General features: G+C 40.2%; 1 protein-coding gene across 2 annotated transcripts in view; it reads right to left on the reverse strand.

Moving 5' to 3' along the window:
• LOC129697127 (kelch-like protein 29) overlaps positions 1-22113 on the reverse strand; it is a 388072-nt gene that overhangs the window by 18188 nt on the left and 347771 nt on the right. For both annotated transcript variants that reach the window (XM_055635374.1, XM_055635375.1), the window contains exons 11-12: positions 14035-14228; positions 7289-7433 (exon numbers count right to left, since the gene is read on the reverse strand). In XM_055635374.1, the coding sequence (XP_055491349.1) occupies positions 7289-7433; positions 14035-14228 (339 nt within the window). The remainder of the gene's footprint in view (positions 1-7288; positions 7434-14034; positions 14229-22113) is intronic.

Genomic DNA, 22113 nt, shown 5'->3' on the forward strand with positions numbered 1-22113 from the left:
AGGTACACGATACTGAGTTGGATGATCAGCCATGATCATATTGAATGGTGGTGCAGGCTCGAAGGGCCGAATGGCCTACTCCTGCATCTATTTTCTATGTTTCTATGTTTATGTCACAATACAAAACCATTACAGTACTCAGATCTCCAGAGCAACATATAATATGTTTTTTTGCTTATTTATAAACCCCTTTATCCTTCACCATTTGTCACTTTAGCAGATCAATCATATACAGTGTCATCCATAATGTTTGGGACAAAAATCCATCATTTATTTATTTGTCTGTACTTCACAATTTGAGATTTGTAACAAAAAATAAATCACATGTGGTTAAAGTGTACAGTCAGATTTTATTAAAGGCCATTTTTATACATTTTGGTTTCACCATGTAGAAATTATAGCAGTGTTTGTACATAGTCCCCCCATTTCAGGGCACCATAATGTTTGGAACACATGGCTTCACAGGCGTTTATAATTGCTCAGATGTGTTTAATTTCCTCATTAATGCAAGTTTAAGAGAGCTCTCAGCACCTAGTCTTTCCTCCAGTCTTTCCATCACCTTTGGAAACTTTTATTGCTGTTTATCAACATCAGGACCAAAGTTGTGCCAATGAAAGTCAAATAAGCCATTATGAGACTGAGAAACAAGAATAAAACTGTTAGAGACATCAGCCAAACCTTAGGCTTACCAAAATCAACTGTTTTGAACATCATTAAGAAGAAAGAGTGCACTGGTGAGCTTATTAATCGCAAAGGGACTGGCAGGTCAAGGAAGACCTCCACAGCTGATGACAGAGAAATTCTCTCTATAATAACGAAAAATCCCCAAACACCTGTCCGACAGATTAGAAGCGATCTTCAGGAGTCAGGTGTGGATTTGTCAATGATCACTGTCCGCAGAAGACTTCATAAACTGAAATACAGAGGCTTCACTGCCAGATGCAAACCACTGGTTAGCTGCAAAAATAGGATGGCCAGGTTACAGCTGGCAGTTCACTCTACAGCAAGACAGTGATCCCAAACATACTGCTGAAGCAACAATTTTTTTAAGCTAAAAAATGGTCAATTCTTCAGTAGCCAAGTCACTTAACCAATTTGTACCCAATTGAGCATACCTTTTGAAGAGAAAACTGAAGAGGGCTAGCCCCCAAAACAAGCATAAGCTAAAGATGGCTGCAATACAGGCCTGGCAGAGCATCACCAGAGAAGACACCCAGCAACTGGTGGTGTCCATGAATTGCAGACTTCAAGCAGTCATTGCATGCAAAGGATATACAACAAAATACTAAACATGACTACTTTCATTTACATGAGATTGCTGTGTCCCAAACATTACGGTGCCCTGAACTGGGGGGGACTATGTATAAACACTGCTGTAATTTCTACATGGTGAAACCAAAATTAATTTAAAAAATGGCCTTTATTAAAATCTGATAATGTGCATTTTAACCACATGTGATTTTTTTTTTCTATTACAAATTTCAAATTGTGGAGTACAGAGGCAAATAAATAAATGATGGGTCTTTGTCCCAAACATTACGAAGGGCACTGTATAAGGTATGCTATTCAGCAGAATACTTGAGTTTAAAACTATACAACCATGGATTGAATCAGTCAGAAATATTGCAATACAATTATTAATATTCTTTTGGCACAAGCAAAATACCCAACAGGAAAATGAAATAATGCTTTCCATCAGAAAGCAACTACTCAAATTATTTACATCTAAGTTTGACACGTTCGCATTTAATCATGTTTTTAACGTTATTACTTGGATGTGAGCGACCTAACATAGCTCACTGACATAAGGCAACATGTTAAATACATATTAAGTCTTAAGCACTGCCAAATGTAATCACTGGCATTGAAAGTTAACTTTCTGATAATGTGGAATCCCTTTTTAATTGTTTGTGTCTTTCATCTTGCTCTCTCTATTTTGCTTTCAATGCCAAATCAGAATATTTGGAATCTGTGCTATCCATTAACACATTTTCAATCTGTTTGGTTAAGAGGATGCAAGGGGTCAGATCTGGCTAGCTCGGAGACCTGTCCATAATTGGCTGACACAATCATCCCAGGCCTATATGGATGTATAGGGAAAAGCTCCAGCATCGTGGTCCTGAAGAAATGGAGGATCCCCAACAGAGAAATAGAGAAATAGAGATGACCTGTCCCCAAAGAGCCTTGACAGCAGCTTCATCAGCTTTCAATGCAACAGGGGTTTAACAGAATTTAACAAATCTTTAAAAGCAGCAAAATTAGCTTAAAACATTAAATTCTCTGTGATTTCATAATGATCATTTAAACTTATGGTAAATGGAGTTCCTATCCCATGTAAGGCTATGAGGTGGTGGGGGAGGGGGAGAAATCTAATGAACAGTCATCTCCACTCAAACTAGCATCCCGCTGATTGGTACAGACAATTTGTGTTATCTGAAGGTATTTTCCTCTCTCACTAAGTATCTCTGAAGCATGTAGAAACAGTGGCAAACATTTAACCGATTTAAAAAAAAAGATACTTTAAGTTTTGCATTAATTTCATATAATTTAACTGATAAATTAGTTGGGAATATTACTTTAGTAACATTGAAGTACAAAAATGAACATACTTATGATTTTCCCCACTGAATGGCAGTGAGCCCGTTTTGATACAAATGGATGGGACTGTGCTGAATGTGCCAGCCGTGGCTGGTGCAACACTGAGTGCTGAGGAGCATCTCCAGCACCTCGGGAACAATCCCTGGTAAGTCCAGGGAAGTCCATGTCCAGACACATCTCATATTTCCCCACTGCAGGAGGTCTTTTGCCCATTAATTGCAGAAGGAAGCATTTCAATAATTTGTATGTTACTTACCAATCATAGACTGCAAGCAGATTCTACATGAAAATATGTTGAGAATAGAGCTTCTAATGGTTCTTAAATAATAGCATGAAAAGCAATGTTGAGGATGTCAGAATGATTTTTTGAACCATATACAATGTTTTATTATACAAAACCAATAATTGGAGAAAAGCTACAGAAGATTATTGAAGTTTATTTGTATTAAAGTTACTTTTCCTAAGGAGTACTGTAAAACAAAGGAATATAATTACCCTGCCTACTTTAAGAAAATTTGTTTTAATTTCTATGCAAAATATATTTTTAAAACTTTTTTACTTATTGCACATATGATAATAGGGTTCAGTTCCCTATTGGTATTGGAATGCATGCCGAAATACAGTGAAAAGCTATTGAATGTTATCCAATCAAATCAAATCATACCATACATGAGTACAATCAAACCGTACTCAAGTACATCATCTAGTATAAAGAGAAACATACCAGTGCAGAATACAGTGTTATGGCACAATAGCATTACAGTTACAAAGTAAAAGTCCAAGAACTGTAATATGCTAGGTTGGAAGATTGGGACTACACCCTAGCTTTGGGAGGACCATTCAGCAGTTTGATAACAGCAGGGAAGAATCCCAAATCTGGCGGTATGTGCTTTCAAGCTTTTGTATGTTTTGATGGCACAGGGAAGAAAAGGGAATGTTGAAGAATGATACAAAAAGCTGGAGTAACTCAGCGGGTCAGGCAGCATCTCTGGAGAAAAGGCACAGGAGACGTTTCAGGTTGAGACCCTTCTTCTTGGCTGCTTTACCAAAGCACCGATAAGAGTAAATCCTCAAATGTCAGATTCTTTTATTTAAAATATCAAATTAGAAATTTGAAATATAAAAGGCTTGTCCCTCGAGCAGATACTTGAATAAAATTGAAAAAGATTGTTTTCATATGGTACAGTACACATTTGAGAAGGCAAACAGGCTTTCTCACATTTACCCAAGTGTGGGTACAACAAAGGATCACCGGTTGATTCCTGGGATAACAGGGGTGTCCTCTGAGGAGATTGGGTAAAATGATCTTGATCACTCAAGATTAGAAAAATTAACAGTAATCTAAACAAAATATATAAACCTCTTAAGTGCCTCAATATGTTAGATCTTTGAAAATCTCCTTTTCCTAGTGTGGTGAGAACCAATCATCAAAGTCTCAGTATGTGGGACTGAAGAGCCTGTCCTACTTGCGGATTTTTTTCGGCGACTGCCAGCATCATATCAGTGTCGCCAAAAGATTTTGAACATTTCAAAATCCAGCGGCGCCAAAATGTTGTGACACTTGAAAAAACACCGCCCGTTATACGTCATCACGCTGCATCACACCGCGTCACGCTGCATCGCATCGCAAATTTTTTGGTGACCTGTTACGTCAGTCGATGATGCTGGCAGTCGCCAAATAAAATCGCCAAGTGGGACAGGCCCTGGACCCTGACTGATCTTGGAACAAAATGAAGAGCAATTTCTTCACATGTTTGGGTGCCATTTCATACTCTACCATAGAAGCTGGGCCATCTTCGTCCTTGAGTATATTTAATAATGACATAATTAGGTTTTGCAAAACTATTAAACTGTAGGACAGACACATCTATGTGGGGTGGTAAATCAACCGTTATCAGACCGAGGAACAGATTTGAGAGAATGTAATGCCACTAATATTCTTAATTATGTTTTTACTTTTAAATCACGATCCCACTGTAATTATTTATAATCATCTGTAGTCTTGGTACAGGATGAGTTGCCTTTTGCCTTCCACCCCCATAAAAAGCTAAAGGATTTGTGAACCTTGTTGGCAGAGCTGCCTAGATATTGATGACATTGTTGCACTGCCATGACAACAGCACCTGGGGGCAGACTCCACCATTAGTTTAGAAGTGCAAATGCCTCGTTTCCAGTGAGTAGAAGCTCCTGCCACCTCACCAATTTTATTTTATTTGCTAATTGTACTTCTAAATATGGCCCGCCAAGTATTTTGCAAAATATATACCAACAAAATATAACTGCCCTGGCACCACCTCACCAATCATATTGTAATTGACAGTGGTTGGGCAATCATGTGTAGGACATGGAATATAATCTGAAATTCTGCGCAGCAGGTGAGCTTTATATTGTTCATGTGTATTTGAAAATTAGTCCCCAGTATCCCTGTACCATATATCACTTAGCTAACCCATAAATTAAATAGTTGAAGCAAAATTAATCTCTGATTTATCCATTTCGTTACGCATTTGTCGCCTTCCTTACCATGCATAATTAATAACCTTGAGTCTCTATTTCTAAATACACTACATTTATCAACAATAGCACAAAGTGGGAAGCATCATAATGCTCACACAAAAAACCAACAGGTCAAAGTGGACCTGTCTGCTGACTGACAATGGTGACATCCCTGTTCCACCATCCCCAACCCTACACATCACAGAAGGCCAGAACCACATCAGCAACAAATTGCACACAATTACCATCTCATCCCATCTGCAACATTCAGTCTTTCAGAGAAACTCCCTTGGTTCCATCCACAGTTCATTGCTCCCCATCTATCAGTTCTGATGAAGGGCCTCTTGGGTGAAATCTTAACTGTTTCTCTTTCCACTGATGCTACCAGACCTGCTTAATGTTCCCAGAATTTTTAATATTCTATTTTTAAACCATATTGAATGAGTTTATCCTATCCTACACGCATGTGGCGTCTACATAATTGTCAGGCCCCATCATCTTTCCCTTAAAGAGCTGACGACACTGATCTAGAAGGTTAATGTTCTGGTAATTGTCCCTCAATAGCATTCCACCTCATCTGTGCAAAGACATTCCCTTCGTTCTCCAACACCTTTCCCCCACACATGCTCTTATACTGAAAACTAACTTGCAACTTTCTTTCCCAGATCTGATTAAGGGGCGGCATATCCAGTATGTTAATTGTTTCTCTTTCCACTGAACTGCTAGGTGTTTACAAACATTTTCTGTTTTTGGTTCAGATTTCCAGCAACTGTAGTTTTATTCTATTTTTCCAACCTAAGCTTGTGTTTCATTATCTGCTTGATGCTGACTCCAGCAATTCTCTAACTGCTACAGCTCTGGTATGTTGGCTGAGTGAGTTTGAGATAAAGACAGGATACATGCAAGCAATTCATGGGTAACGTCTCATGTTTCTTACATCTGCCTGCTGAGACAATTCTCTCTCCCAGTTGCCCAATAATGTGACCTCACTTAGAAAAATGTTGAGGATTGATAGAGATGAAATGAGAGTACCTTGTCTCTAATGTATATTTACAGGCAATTTTTACGTTCGTTTATTGTCACGTGTACTGAGATACTGTAAAAAATTTTTGTTGCGTGTTAACCAGTCAGCGGAAAGAAAATACATGATTACAATCGAGCCATCCAAAGTGTACAGATACATGATAAAGGGAATAATGTGAATAACGTTTAGTGCAAGATAATGTCCGATCAAAGATAGTCCAAGCGTTTACAATGAGATAGTAATAATTTATGACTGCTCTCTAGTTGTTGGAAGGAGGTCTTAATATGCCTGTCATAAAATCATCTTTTATATATAACTTATATATCCTAAGTTATATAGGTTATCCAACAAATAATAGCCTTTGGACAGGAACCAAAGAAAACTTTCATTACAAAGCCGTAGAGCTACAATAAATCATCTGCATGTTAATTTGAAACAAGCTTTAGGTCTGAAGGTTGTAACTTGACTTAGGTTGAAGGTTGCATTATTTTCTCTGACCTAGCAGGTGGCTCTGTTGTGGATGTCATTTATTAGTTCTTGCTAAGGATTTATGAAACTGGATCATCTGTGTGCGGGTAATAGTCAAACAAAAATAAGATTGGGATTATTTGTCAAAAGATTGAAGAGTTGTGAATTGCGATGGAAATGGTTTAGAAGGTAATGGGCCAAAGGATAGGTAAGGTTTAACGGGATATTGGACTACCTTCGATAGAGCTTAAAATTTGGGACTAAGCATTGGTTGGCATGAACGATTTAGGCCGAAAGGCCTGTTTCCCTGCTGTATGACTTCTATGTGCTTCATTTACCCTTTGGTGGGACTTTTAAAGAGAATGGCCTCTTGTCGCTTCTGCAACAGAAGCAACAAAGATTGGTAAATATTGGACAATGTGATTTTTATAATACATTTTTCCTCATTAATCATGATTATTTGAAGTGGGATAGAGAGGCGAGGTAAAGGTCTTTGAAACAATTAGGTGCTACTTGAAATAATCAGATCACCATGCTTTCTTCCTAAATGTTTATCTATGATACGGAATTTAAAGTAACAGTTTCAGTAGGGCTGACTTATATTCAAGTACTAAAACGGATAAAAGATTCTGTCGGTTTACTAGCTGAATAGCTTTATTCCTGTCAAGTAAGTAAAAAGACTGTTGTTTGATATATTCATACCTGCAGAATTGTCTGGAGTGATTCATGTTTGGCCCGGCTTTGATATTCCCTTTGTCAGGATCATATATGGTGGTTGCTCTGGCATAGGCACCTCCAAGAATAAAGACAAATCCATTGAGAGTGACTGCAGGAGCATACTTGTTATCTATTGATGGAACAAAATAAATTCAACACTTAAATTCATGTGGAACTTCATGTTAGTAATTCAGGAACAGCACTTAAAAAAAAGAATACAGCGCGAATAATTCTAAGAATTGCATTCATAATTCATGTTTGGTTTCCCAGTGCACTTAATGCCGATTTCTATTTAAGCCTTTTGAATTTTAGAAACTACATGTTCTACCAAATCAATGACAATGAAATTAATGTGGCAATAAGTCCATTGTAACAAAAATAATTATAAGACCTATTCCAATAAAAAGCTAGTAATAAATGAAAATGAATTATGAACGTCAAGTCACAGTAGTGTCTCATTGGTCTTTGAATTAGTAACCCATATTAAATTGTGGCTGATTCTCTTTGCCATAGGCACTCATAACAAACAGTTTAAGCAGGCCAGCAATTGATTATTGGCTTAAATACCAAACAGGATTCTCATAATCAAAGACCTATTACATGCATATTTAAGAATACCTATCACATCAAACAAGTCTCAAGGGCCTCAGCTACAAGGAGAGATGAAGCAGATGAGAATTTTTTTCCTTGTAGTCTAGGAGACTGAGGGGGATAGATAAGGTAAATGTGCAGTCTATTTCCTCAGGTAGAGGAATCCAGAACTAGAGGGCATACATGTAAGGTTTTAGGAGAACGATTTAAGGGACAAATGGGTTGATAGGTAGATAGTTGGACAAAGGCCAGAAATAAAAAAAGCAGTAGGTGTGAAATGAAAGGATTGAAGAGTTGTGAACTGCGATAGAAAAGGTTTAGAGTGTTATGAACCAAAGGATAAGAAAGGTTTAATGGGATATGGTACAAGCATTGATAGAGTATCTTAGTTGGCATGGAGATTTAGGCCGAAAGGCCTGTTTCCCTGCTGTATGACTATGTGCTGCATTTGCACTTTGGAGGGACTTTAAAAGAAAATGGCCTCTGTCACGTCTGCAACCAAAGTAACAAAGATTGGTAAATATTGGGACAATGTAATTTTTATAATAATTTTTTCCTCATTAATCATGTGCAAACCCAATCAAATAGAGTGAGAGATTTCTTGAAGTTCACCAATTCTGTAATTTTTGAATGAAATTAGAGTATAAGCACAAATAAGTAGAATGGAAGAGGCATCTTGGGAATGTGCCCGTGAGGATTTTGTGGCCAATTTGAAACATAGGCTGATTGCTGATTCAGTATTGATATCACTCTTTAGAATCTATGTGTTCTCTATTTAGATGAATAGAAAATAGGTGCAGTAGGCCATTCGGCCCTTCGAGCCTGCACCGCCATTTCGACCTGCAGTTCTTCTTCTTCTGAAGTTCTATAGGGCTCTGGAGTATTGCGTACAGTTTTGGTCTCCTGTGATTGAGGCAGTGCAGCGTAGGTTCACACCATTGATCCCTGAGATGGCGGGACTGTCATATGAGGAAAGATTGAAAAGACTAGGCTTGTATTCACTGGAGTTTAGAAGGATGAGGGCAGGATCTTATAGAAACATATAAAATTATAAAAGGACTGGGCAAGCTAGATGTAGGAAAAATGTACCCAATGTTGGGCGAGTCCAGAACCAAGGACCACAGTCTTAGAATAAAGGGGAGGCCATTTAAGACTGAGGTGAGAAAAAACGTTTTCACCCAGAGAGTTGTGAATTTATGGAATTCCCTGCCACAGAGGGCAGTTAAAGCCAAATCACTGGATGGATGTAAGAGAGAGTTAGATCGAGCTCTAGGGGCTGGTGGAGTCAAGGGATATGGGGAGAAGGCAGGCATGGGTTATTGACTCTTGACTCTTGGTTATTGATTGGGAATGATCAGCCATGATCACAATGAATGGCGGTGCTGGCCCAAAGGGCCGAATGGCCTCCTCCTGCACCTATTTTATATGTTTCTATGTTTCTACGACCTGTATTAGGCGAGACACAAGAACATCAAGAAAATTGATCATCCTGCCTAGTGCTAACATCTTGGCAGTGGTGATACAGCACTCACCAGCCTCTGTTAAAAAAAAAAATACTTGTCCCGCACATGCTTAAATTTTGCCCCTCACTTTAAAGCTAGTATTTATAGGCTTCTGGTCCTAGATGCTCCCACTCGTGGAAACATCCTCTCCACATCCACTATATCCAGGCCTTTCAATATTTGGTAAGTTTCAATGAGGTCCCCCCTCATTATTCTAAACTCCAGCGAGTACAGGCCCAGTGCTGCTAAATGCTCATCATATGTTAACCCAGTCACAAACATTCACTCTTTGCACTAATATTGCACTGTGCTGATATAGTCTCTAAAATGTACTTCAGTCCCTAGCCAAGGCTACAAAACAGCCTCCAAAAAAGCATGACCTCCACCACCATGGAGGGACATGGCAACACTAGCAATTGTAGGTTCCCCACCAAGTCAAAATCTGTTCATTATTCCATCATTGCCGGGGTTTGAATCTGGAAAATCTCCAAGCAACAACATGATGAGAATATCATCACCAGGACTGCAGGGATTCGAGTTGGTGCCTCACCACCACCTGCTCAAGGGTGATTTAGGGTTGGGCCATATCCTGTAAATGAATAAAAGTAATACTTTGGCATTCAGTCTTAAATTACTTCCTCGATTCTCGGATCCAATCGCTAGATAACCATTTATGTTTTTGAGGTTCAATTTTTGGGATGAACTATTAATCATTGATAGTTGTATTGTCATTCTCTGTGCCAGATTAGGAAGTGTAACGGGGCATCCGTATGAGAAACAATTGAGCTTTGAGTTATGAAACATTGGTCGTCCGCACTTGATCTCCCACTCAAAGCAAAGTTGCAATGGGAGGACACAGAGCAGAGAATGACCTCTTGGGGATAATCATAATACGAGTAATTCATCCCTTAGATTTGTCTCTGTCCCTGCTTAAAGTGTCCTTCTCCAATTCCACACTGAATATCCTTGAGCATCAGTCAAGAACAGGAGCTGATCACAGGAAGAAATCAAAGGGAAATTTACAGCCCTTCTTCAGTTTTACGGTATAAATAAATAAACAGGGCTCGAAATTGGCGGTTGCCCGGGTGCCACTGACCACCCAAAGTGCCACAGGGCAACCTAAACGCCGACTCGTTTTGCCCGGCTTCGCACTGCAGATACTGGTTTATACCGAAGGCAGACACAAAATACTGGGGCAACTCAGCGGGTCAGGCAGCATCTCTGGAGAAAAGGAACGTGATGTTTTGTGTTGGCGACGACTGTATTGCATGAGAAAGATGCTAAGTGTGGCGTGACGGAGAGTCGGAGCGAATGATGGGCCCCGCACAGCAGCAGTGACTCCATCTCCTCCCGCCCTGATAACGGCTGCTGTCTGCCACTTCGCCAACGGCGCTTTCAAAACAATCCCTTGGAGGACGGAGGTGTCGGTCAGAGACAGACGTAGGGGTGGGGGGGGACTGAGGATAGAGCGCGGTGATTGGAGGAGGGAGACGTGCCAAAACACTCTCGACAGACCTGCATCGCAGCCAGGATCGATCCCGGCTCTCTGGCGCTGCAATCGCTGCCGAACCACCACTGGACCATCGCCGTCCCCACCTGAGAGCCTCCCCACGCCCGAAGGTGGCCAGAGATGTCGGGAGTTAGACGGGCGCGGTGCCCCCAGGCCCACAGCCAGTGCAGAGAAGCAGCGCTAAACCCAGCTCAACTCTGCCTGTCTCGCCGGGTTAACTTACAGCCCTGCCTGGATTTACGGGAAATATGTCATCAGTCCAGGCATGACCCGGCGAGACGGGCAGAGTTGAGCTGCATTTAGCGCTGGATTGAGCCTCCGAAGCCTCGTTGGGAGCTTGCAGGCTGGTGACCTGTTCTCCGGAGCTCCCGCGACAACAGCCGTGTCAGCTGGACTGGAGGGCCACAGCTTCGGCGGCTTCGACCACCCCGGGCCGCGGAGTTGAACCGGCCCATTCGCGGAGCTTGGACTGACATTACTTACCATCGCCCGGTGGGGTCACAACATCCGAAGCCTGGATCGCCTCGGCGCAGAGGGAGAATAAGAAGGGAAGAGACAAAGACTTAAGACTTTTGCCTTCCATCACAGTGAAGAGTATTCAACTCACTGTGGTGGATGTTAATTTGTGTTTTTTGTGTGTTTTTGCCATTTTTTACTATATGTAGGACTGCAAGGCAACGAAATTTGTTCAGACCGCAAGGTCTGAATGACAATAAAGGCTACTTTGACTTTGACTTTGAGTGTGCACATGCGTGCGTGGCCGCCAAGATATTGTGTACCCCCCTGTCCCCCGGATACTTTGATAGCGATTTCCACCTGACAGGTGTTGTCCGAGGAGCACTGACCTTCCTTCCCACCTCCTCTGTCCCTTCCCCTCCCCTCTCTCTCTCTCTCTCTCTCTCTCTCTCGTACGCCCCCCTCCACCCCCCTTATCATGAGACCCCTCCTCTCCATCCCGCACTGATCCCCATTCCTGCCTCTATTCAGTCCTCACCGACATCCTGTGTGCTCCCCTCCTCATCTACTCCCCCCCATCTATTCATCATGCACTGATCTCCCTATCCACCTCGCATTGATTCCCCTGTCACTCCCCATCAACCCTACACTGGTCCCCCAATTCATCCTGTACTGACCCCCTTCCCATCCATCCTGCACAGATCCCCCATTCAACCCCACTGTCATCCCCCGCGCTCTCCCCTCACATTGCCTTCTCAACCCCCCCCTCCCGACCCTATTGTGCTGGAAATGGCTTTAGAGCGAATATTGACTATGTTTGATAACAGAATGCAATCAAATATGTTTTAATTCCCAATGTTATTATTTGTTTTAATCCATAAAGATGGATTCATTAAATTGTGAACACGTGAAACATTAAAACCGCAGTGTTCGATTGTGACACGTTATTACAGAATTCATTTTAACGCAAATCAATGCTCTTAATATGGAGTATCAGTACTGTAGTTATTTAATGAGCAACATTCACAACTATATGTTGGATTTATCCTGGTTTTACTTCTACAGTCAGTCATATACATCACAAATTTGGTCAGGGGATATTTCAGTTGTAATTTTAACATTAATTCTGAAGTGAGAATGATGGAAAAAGCATTTATCAACAATTTAAAAAAAAATAATTTACAAACTGGTATCTTCATTGCTGTTCACAACACATACATCTAATCAGAGTGTCCGGTAATGTGGTGTCTTGACACCTTTAAATATATTACCAAAATAACATTTGCTGCATTTATGTCCTTTGGCCATCTCTTGTTAGTTAGTGTAATGTTTAACCTGTCAGATGGGTATAGTCAGTTTTAACAGCTATTATCATAAAATGCCTTTAGAAAATTCCTTGCAACCTGTATATTTTATTGTGGATAAATTATGTGGGAAGCGAGAGAGTTTCTGTACCAATAGCAATAATGACCCATGCTATGGCCATGTCATGATAATTTTTGGTCCTTCACAGAAAACATGCTTGCATCAATCTGTAGTGTACATGGTTAAACATATATGTTATCATGGTCCAGGATTTATTGACACAAGTTGATCATACGCTGAATAATCCAACCACATTTTTGTTTGGAAGTGGAAAGAAATAATAAAAAGTGCATTAATTGCAAAGTGTAAAAAGAGTTGAGATATTGTATTATAAATTTGCTGCTTGTCATTGTGGTATACATCATGTCTTGATTGGTGAATATGTTTAGTTTGTGACTTTATTTGAAGCAGAAATAATATGTGGATGCTTCATGGAGCATAATTCCGACTGGGAACTATGCACTTCGTCCGAGCACATTATCGCAAGCGTCATGCAAGCCACCTAAACTGTCATTTGGCAACCTAAAAAGCTGTCAAGGTTGCCCGGCTGAGCCAAGAAATAACTTATCCCAATACATTAATACATTAATCATAATGATGGAATATTTAAAAAACAATTAAGTTATTTCATATAATGCCAACTCTGTATTAAGCTGATGCAGCAATTAATCACTTCCATTTGATTGAAATGCTATTGTTGATTGAACAGGATGATAAGGGATAATAATTAGCCTGCAAACTCTCATTGGTGTTCATGTGAAACATTTATACAGGATGATGGCTCGCTACTCTCTCACATTATAAAGTAGTGACTCCCCTGGTCCAGTTGAGTGCATTCTAATATGCACAGGAACTCTGTAGAACACTTCTCTGGGCAAAATATGCATATGTTTTCCATGCTAGAATTAATCAAAGCATTTTGCAAATGAGAACTGCCAAATGACCAATATCTTCTGATATACAACTAAAAAGTGTTTGGGGTTTCAGTGTATTATTTAAAGTTTGTCTTTTACACATTCATTTTGAATGATTTTGTGCCACATAATGAAACCAACCCACCCAACCAATCCCTACAAAAACTCCTGCATTGATCAAAATGTATGAAAACTGGCCATGAAATTCTGCAAAGATTCTACTGTTCTCCTGCATATTAATGACAGTAATTAGAAACTGGATGGAATCTAGGGGACATTATCTTCATTGTGTTTTCAGCTGCTGTTGACTAGTAATAAACCTAATGTTGCTGATATTATTGATAATCCCATGATATCTATGTAATATTCCAATAATAACAGTTGATACTGTACCTATCATAGGAGATTCGATGAAAGTCCATGTGTTTGTTTGAAGAACATATGATTGCAGAACACCAGCAGCCCGTCCCGACTCATTCACACCACCAAACACATATATTTTGCCACCGCACACAGTTGCAGCTGCAGAATGCACAGCTTTGGGAAGAGGAGCCACAGTTTCCCACTGATTGGTTATTGTGTCGTACCTGGAAGAACAGAGTTTTCAAGCATCATTAATCACTAGCTACAGTGATTTTGAAAATACCCTTCACTAAATAGTGCAATTACTCGATAAATAACATCATTTTTGTAACATTTAATATTGTGCAATGGGATTTTACTCTCATTTGGTCCTACTTACACTCATTGTTCCTCCATGCAGTCCGTTTTCATTTTGGTGATTATGAGTTAGGTCAGAGAATACACTCTAAAGCTATCAATATTACACTGGCTGTGTGACTAAAAAGAGCTAGTAGTTATCAACTCGTCATCCCTTTAAATTACATAAAAGAAGCCCCAAATCTTATACCCATACAATAGGATCCTAAAAAATTTTACCTGGATAATGGATATCCGGTTAGGGCAACTATGGGAGCATAGAGCATTCCCTATGGTCTAACCTCAGCCCTAAACTATTATAAATATTTAAAAAACGGCCATGAAAATATTAAGAAAACAAGCATAATCATGGCATATATTGGATATAGCAAGATTGGGACCTGTCTAAGGCATACCAGTGGAAGCACTATTGGACAAGGACAGATTGGTTTTTATTCATTTATTTTTCAGCGTGGAAACAGGCCCCTCTGCCCAACGAGTCAGTGCCAACCAACGATCACCCATACACTAGTTCTATCATACACTCCAGGGGTAATTTACAGAAGCCAATTAACCTGCAAAACTGCACACCTTTTGAAAATGGGAGGAAACTGGAGCACCCAGAGAAAACCCATGCTGTCACAGGGAAAATGCAAATTCTGTACCGACATCACTCGTAGTCAAGATTAAACCCGGGTCTCTGGTGCTGCAGGACAGTAACTCTACTGCTATGCCACTGTGTCACCCTTTTCTTTCAATCTCTCCCATTATCACACTCCATCCTTTATCCCATTACTGCTCCACCAGGGACAACTACCAGAAAGACATTTCGACAGGTACATGGATAGGTTTAGTAGGATATGGACCATTAAATGCAGGCAGGTGGGACTAGTTTAGATGGGCCATGCTGAGTGGTGTGGGCAAGTTGAACCAATGAGCCCGTTTCCACACTGTATGATCCTACATGTAATTTGTCTCTGAATGGGGTTTAACACATCCTGGCTATGGCCAAGAAATTGGTGTTGATTCATTAGACAGAACCAGCCCTCTGTCATTATACCACTGAACTGATTCAGAAGCACTGGAATTTAAAAAATGGTTAATTTTACTGTGTTGTGGTCTTGGTATGATTCAGTTTTAAAGGATTGGACTTCCAAGAAGCACCATTTGAAATGACACCAAAAATGTGCATTTAGTCTTCATAATCATTGCCATGTAATTTTCTATGATATAATTTTCAGGCAGAAGACAGTTGTAAAGACACATTCCATAAGGAATGGGATAGAATAAGAACCTAAATCATTCAAAGTCACAGGGTTCAACAGCAATGTGGTTAAATTATTGGACCAGCAGTCAGGGACGTGGGCCATTGATGCAGAGTCATGAGTTTGAATCCCATCAAGGAATAAAATGTGAATATAGGAATATAACTAATGTGAACAGGTGATCAATGGCCAGTGTGGACTCGGTGGGTTGTAGTACCTGTAGCCATTGCGGTACCTCTAAACATGAAAACTAAAACTAGTATTATCCTTTTGTTGGAAACACATTGTCTACCTTTTTCTCCAATTAGTCCACCCTGTACCTCAATGATAAGCTATAACATAGAGCAGAAATGCAACTAAATTACTATACTTATTCCGATTGGCTTCCTTACCAGTTGAATGGTCTGAACACATAGTTGCCTGATTTATAATTGATCAATTTATGAATGACAATAGCACTAGCTCATGACAGATGGGAATTTGAACCCTTAAATATATCCTGGAGTTGAAAAGTGCAAACCCATTTTTCTGATTAATATGTTTTAGCACATTCAGTGCTGAACTGATATAATTCAATGTTTCGCTTCACGAAATTTCACCAGAAATTGAAGGGTTGACAGAGATCCAATTCTTGCGTACTTAAAGGTGGCGACAATGCTGTACTTTGTTTTTCTAGATTAGTGTCAGCAGATTTTCAGAACTCAGTTTGCAGCACATAAGACTATCTTGGCATCAATTCGATAACTGCAGCAGCATAACCACCATCGTTTGAATATAAATCTGGCACATGAGAAATTATGGAATTGTTAATATAACCTTATTTGCAGATCCCACAACCTCACTCTCAATGTGGAAAAAAACTAAGGAGATGGTGATCGACTTCAGGAAGGCTGGAAAACAACATCACACCACCTGGCGGATGACCTGACCTCTACGACCAACACCACAGCAGTGATCAAAAGAGCTCAGCAGCGGCTCCACCCTCTCTGGAGACTAAGGAAAGCAGGTCTCCCTACTGCTCATCTAAGCTCATCTTCACAGGGGCACCATTGAAAGCATAATGACCTACGGCATCACTTCCTGGTTTGGGAGCTGCAAGGCTTACGAACAATATCAACTCAACAGGATAATGAAGACAGCCAGCAGGATCATTGGTGCCCCACTCCCTTTCCTGTTGGAGATCTACAAGAAGCGGAGCATCAGTAGAGCCATCTCCATCATCAAGGACCCCTACCACCCATCACACCACATCTTCTCAATTCTGCCATCTGGGAAGAGGTACAGGAGCATCAGCTGCAAAACCAGCAGGATGCTCCACAGCTTCTTCCCACAGGCAATAAGATGGATTAACATAGAAACATAGAAAATAGGTGCAGGAGTAGGCCATTGGGCCCTTGGAGCCTGCACCACCATTCAATATGATCATGGCAGAATCCTGTACCTGCCTTCTCTCCATACCCCCTGATCCCTTTAGCCACAAGGGCCACATCTAACTCCCTCTTAAATATAGCCAATGAACTGGCCTCAACTACCTTCTGTGGCAGAGAATTCCAGAGATTCACCACTCTCTGTGTGAAAAATGTTTTCCTCATCTCGGTCCTAAAAGATTTCCCCCTTATCTTTAAACTGTGACCCCTTGTTCTGGACTTCCCCAACATCGGGAACAATCTTCCTGCATCTAGCCTGTCCAACCCCTTAAGAATTTTGTAAGTTTCTATAAGAACCCCCCTCAATCTAACGGACTGTGTCCCCTCCCCAAATATCGTTCACCAACACATTCAACCTCGTCCATACTTTGACAGCTAGGCACCTGTCAAAGTAAAGCCACTGTCGGTTGGAATGTCTGTTTTTATTGTATTGTAAATTTTAGGCCTACTTTCTGTTATTAGACATGGTAATTTTAATTTGTTTTTAAAGCTCTATGTATTTATCCTTTTTTACTAACTACACTGAATGGAAACTGATCGAGCAACGTTTTTTCGTTTCCTCTGTGTATGCAAGTACTCAGTAAAAACGATATTAAAGAAATACTGAACACTGAATTTATTAGCATCTCTCTAGTCTTGTATTGGATGTTGTATCCATTTGATTAAACTATTGAATCAGAAAATATTACGACAATCAAAATCCAACACTTTTACTCTAATATGTAATAGAATCACACTTTCAGATTACTTGCAAAAATATTTTCCACCAATATTGCTTTGCCCATTAGAATGCTGGAAGCTATCTACTTGGAGGGATTAAAGCTGGTGGACTTAAAGCTGAGAATTAAAGGAAAAATGTAATTGATTAGTTCAAAATTGAGGGGTTTTGAGTCGACAAGGAGAAACATTGACTGACAACAGTATTGTTAACCACAAGGAACATTTGAAATAATTAATAAAAGAATCGATGGGAAGACCCACATATGCTGAGCTCTCGAATGAACTGCCTGGAAGGGTGGCAGATATAGTTTCAATAGCAGCCTTTGAAAATTATATGGATAAATAACAAAAAGAGGAAAGATTGCTGGCAATGGGGATAGTGAGTTGGTCAGTTTAAGAGAACAATTTGGGATGCAAAGTTTAAACAGTTACTTTCTTTGCTATACATCATTGGCCTGAAACAATAACTCTGTTTCTCTCTCAGCCCAACCTGTTGAGTGTTTCCAGCAATTTCTGTTTAGATTTTAAATATAAGATGTATTCTTATCTTAGAATGGTAAAGTAGAAACTGGATTATATTTATTGTTTGATCCATTCATAGATCCCATTCAATAGAGAGACAACAATTTAGCTATGCGCACAAGCACACACATACACAGCAGATACATTTTGTGCATAGGAGCAGTGTCGGATAAACTGGGAGATCATGATGTATCAAATTTTCCTCAATTTTAATTTTATGTTGTACAACATGAATCAGTCATTTAACTGAAGCAGCAATTCAAATGGATACATCAGGCAAAACATTGCATCAGGGGAAGAGGAAAGACAATGCAAGTTGAAGGAGTGTGAGATAGAGGTTGGCAGATAGGGGAAACTAGATGGAGGGCAAATGGGCAGATGGAACAAGGCTGGGACAGAAGCTGTTAGGTGATGGATAAAATCAATTGGGGAGGGGATGATGGGCAGATGGAAATAAATTGAGGAGGAGTGCAGAAAGGAAAAAGTAAACAAGGTAGGCAAGTGAGTATATGAGGGAAGAGAGCACCAGGGATGTGGGTTGGAAACTACCAAGTGGAGTATTGCGGGAGCTTTGATCACCCCCACTGCGGATGGTTTGACTGCCCCAACCGCGTAGAATAAAGAGAAAGAAGATTAGACTTTATTGCCTTCCATCACAGGGAGGAATATGGGAAATCCACTGTAGTGGATGTTTATGTTAACTTTTATGTAGTTGTGTGTCTTGTTGCTTTTTTTTTTAAGTACAGCTGTAAGGCAATTTGAATTTCGCTGAACCTTAATTGGTGCATGTGACAATAAACTGACCTTGAATCCTTGAAATGTTCTTCTTCCAATTTACATTTACCCACTCCATAACAATGGCGATGGCCAAGGATAGACAGGTCAGTGTGAGAGTGGGAAGCAGAGCTGCTTGGCGTACTTACATTTGGAGCTCAGGATATGAAACTAAAGTCTGTATCCACTTATTTAAAGAATGCTTTGTTCAACTTCATTAAAAAAAATTACTGGAAACCAGATGAAGTTATTGCCAAATTAAACATAAGGGCAGGTTATAATTCTATGGGTATAAATATTAAAAAATGACACCATATTTGTCTTTGTCATGTTAGTTTGTGCAACCTGATGGAATTTTGCAAAAAAAAAGGATTATTCTGCAATAATGCCACCTTGATGTTGCTGCAAATTCTTCTAAAACCACTTGCTAGATATATCAGCATCAGAAGCCTCTCCAAGCCAACAGCCCAAGCATCTGGGCTTTGATCAATGTAGACACAAGGAACTGCAAATGATGGAATTTTGAGCAAAATCCAAAGTGCTGGAGTAACTCAGTAGGTCAGACTCTGTGGAGGGAATTGATGGGCAATGGACCCAAAACGTCGCCTGTCCATGCCCTCCGCAGATGCTGCCTGACCCGTTGAGTTATTCCAGCACTTTATGCTCCGAGCATTGTAATTTTTGTTACTCCCCGAGTTAAGCAGAATGGGATAATTTTGTATGAAGGTAATGGAGGGGTAAATTGAATCTCAGTAAGATTAACACAGGTATGCATGCAAAGTTGTTGCATTAACAGAGATGGCTTCCAAAAAATTGCTTAACTATTTTGGCTGGTGCATAATGTCAATGGTAACAGTATATATGAGCAAACAGTCTAGCATTGAAGCACTAACATTTAGCTCCAAGTTACATCAGCAATTCTGCCGCTCAAAGCAGGACAGGGAAGAATAAATGGTACCAGTTAATGAAAATTATCCATCACAGGTATGACAGCTTAGAGAATGAAAAGTTTAATTGCAGACTAAAAAGGGCACAAAGCCTCAATGTGAATGGCTAGATGAACAATTCAAGCTCGAAGAATGTCAGCTGAGCAGTACAGATAAAATATCTGAATGGTTTGACATCTGGCTAACCTGTCTCTGTGCTCCCTTTAAACTTACTCCATTCTCATTCTCTTTTTAAACTCAAGGTAGACACAAAAAACTGGAGTAACTCAGCTGGACAAGCAGCATCTCTGCAGAGAAGGAATGGGTGACGTTACCTGTCCCCCTGAGTTACTCCAGCTTTTTGTGTCTATCTTCGGTTTAATCCAGCATCTGCAGTTCCTTCTTACACAAACTCCTTTTAAACTCACCGGGTTTAGTTTCCCGTGCTCGCTATAAGCTTACCTGGCTCACTGGATTATTACGAGTGTGTAAATTCTTTTAAAAAGCAAATTGAAATCAGGTTGGGTAATGAATAAGAATTACATCAAGTAATCCAGCAAATCTGCCAGTCAACCCCCAAATCCCAAATTCTGGGTTCTATCTAACAATTAACACCAATTCATGGAACAAGTGCCTTATTGAGTGAATTTATTACCAGAACATTTCAGGCCACTATGGAAAAATATTGAACAATTTTCAACAACTATGTTTCCAAGATGACATTTTGATTGCACGCACTACAGAACAGGAAAATCTTGAGTAAATATATATGCCATTATAATAGTTGAAAAGGCATCAACTTTAAAATTAAAGCAAATGTTAATGTTCAGTACAATTATATTCGCATTGATGTAGCTACTGACTGCTCAACTATAAGCTGAGGAGTAAATGGATATCAGCTAATTGCCATTGACAAAAAGTTGTGCTAGACCTGGAGACATTTTGGATAAACATTGAAAACCGAAGGTCAGGTGTAATGTGTAGTTCAGCATGCAAATCTAAAAACTCAGTTGTTGAATGCAAAAACAATTGGAATAGAGTGTTTAAATGGATTGGATGATCACATTATTATTATTATTATTACAATTTCAAGTACATCTTGTTAAGCTTCCAGAGCCACATGTGGATATGTCCAAATATTTGTTTCTCCAAGTTCACTAGCACCATATCTACTGATTGAAGACTCCTGTTCAGCAGGAGTTGAACCAGCTCAGCCTGTAGGTAACATTTCACAAAGTCTTTTTCTTGCGTTTGAGGCAGCAGAAGTCTGCAGCAGGGTGATGCCATCCGGTTTGACATCCGTAGGTGCCCGCCCTAAAAAGGGTGCATGGCGCCAAGCTGCGATGCTGCTGCAGTCTCTGTTTGTTGTTGTTTGCCTGACTGAGATCAGTTGACAGGGCTCACCACGGGGAGGTCAACATGAACCCCTTTAACAAAGTTATTGAGTGATACCCAAAATAGAAAAAACTATGAGGGTTCACAGAGCCTATATGGCTACCACAACCAAGCAGTTGACATGTACAACAGTGAGGCACCACATCACAGAGCTCCATGTTGTCTGTCTATCTGACAATCAAGGATAACATTATCCAGAGTTTTGCTCTAGACTGTTGTGTTTTTCTTTGTGGTGCTTGTTAGCTTTGTTCTTATACAAGCCTCTTCCTTGTGACTTGATTCATGTAACAAGCATCTTATAGAGTGAAGTTATGATCAAAATATTTCAGGCCACTATGACAAGATATAGATGGTGGTCCAACACTTTACTGTGCAATACTGTGGTTGCAACTGCTACAGAGGAGGAACATTTCTGAGTGGTTGTAGAAATTCAGGTTAAACTCAAGAACAGTGAAATATGCCTTTTTGCAGGAAGATGCAGTTTATTTGGGCCTAATAATAGATGGGAAAAATATACAACCTAACCAAGGAGGAAATTGAGGCCACTGTCAAGAATAAACAACCAGAGAACACCACTTGCCGCCGACCCAGGCCGCAGGGCTCTGCTGACCCAGAGACCGGCACCCGGCTTCTTTGCGGCCTTCTGGGAGGCTTAACACATCCCTCTTGGTGCAGTGCAACACTCCTCTCACATTAAGGTTCATTGATGCCTGGCTGTGTGATAACCAATTTCCTCATCTCTAT

Source organism: Leucoraja erinacea, chromosome 5, assembly GCF_028641065.1.
Source record: "Leucoraja erinacea ecotype New England chromosome 5, Leri_hhj_1, whole genome shotgun sequence".
Lineage (NCBI taxonomy): Eukaryota > Metazoa > Chordata > Chondrichthyes > Rajiformes > Rajidae > Leucoraja > Leucoraja erinaceus.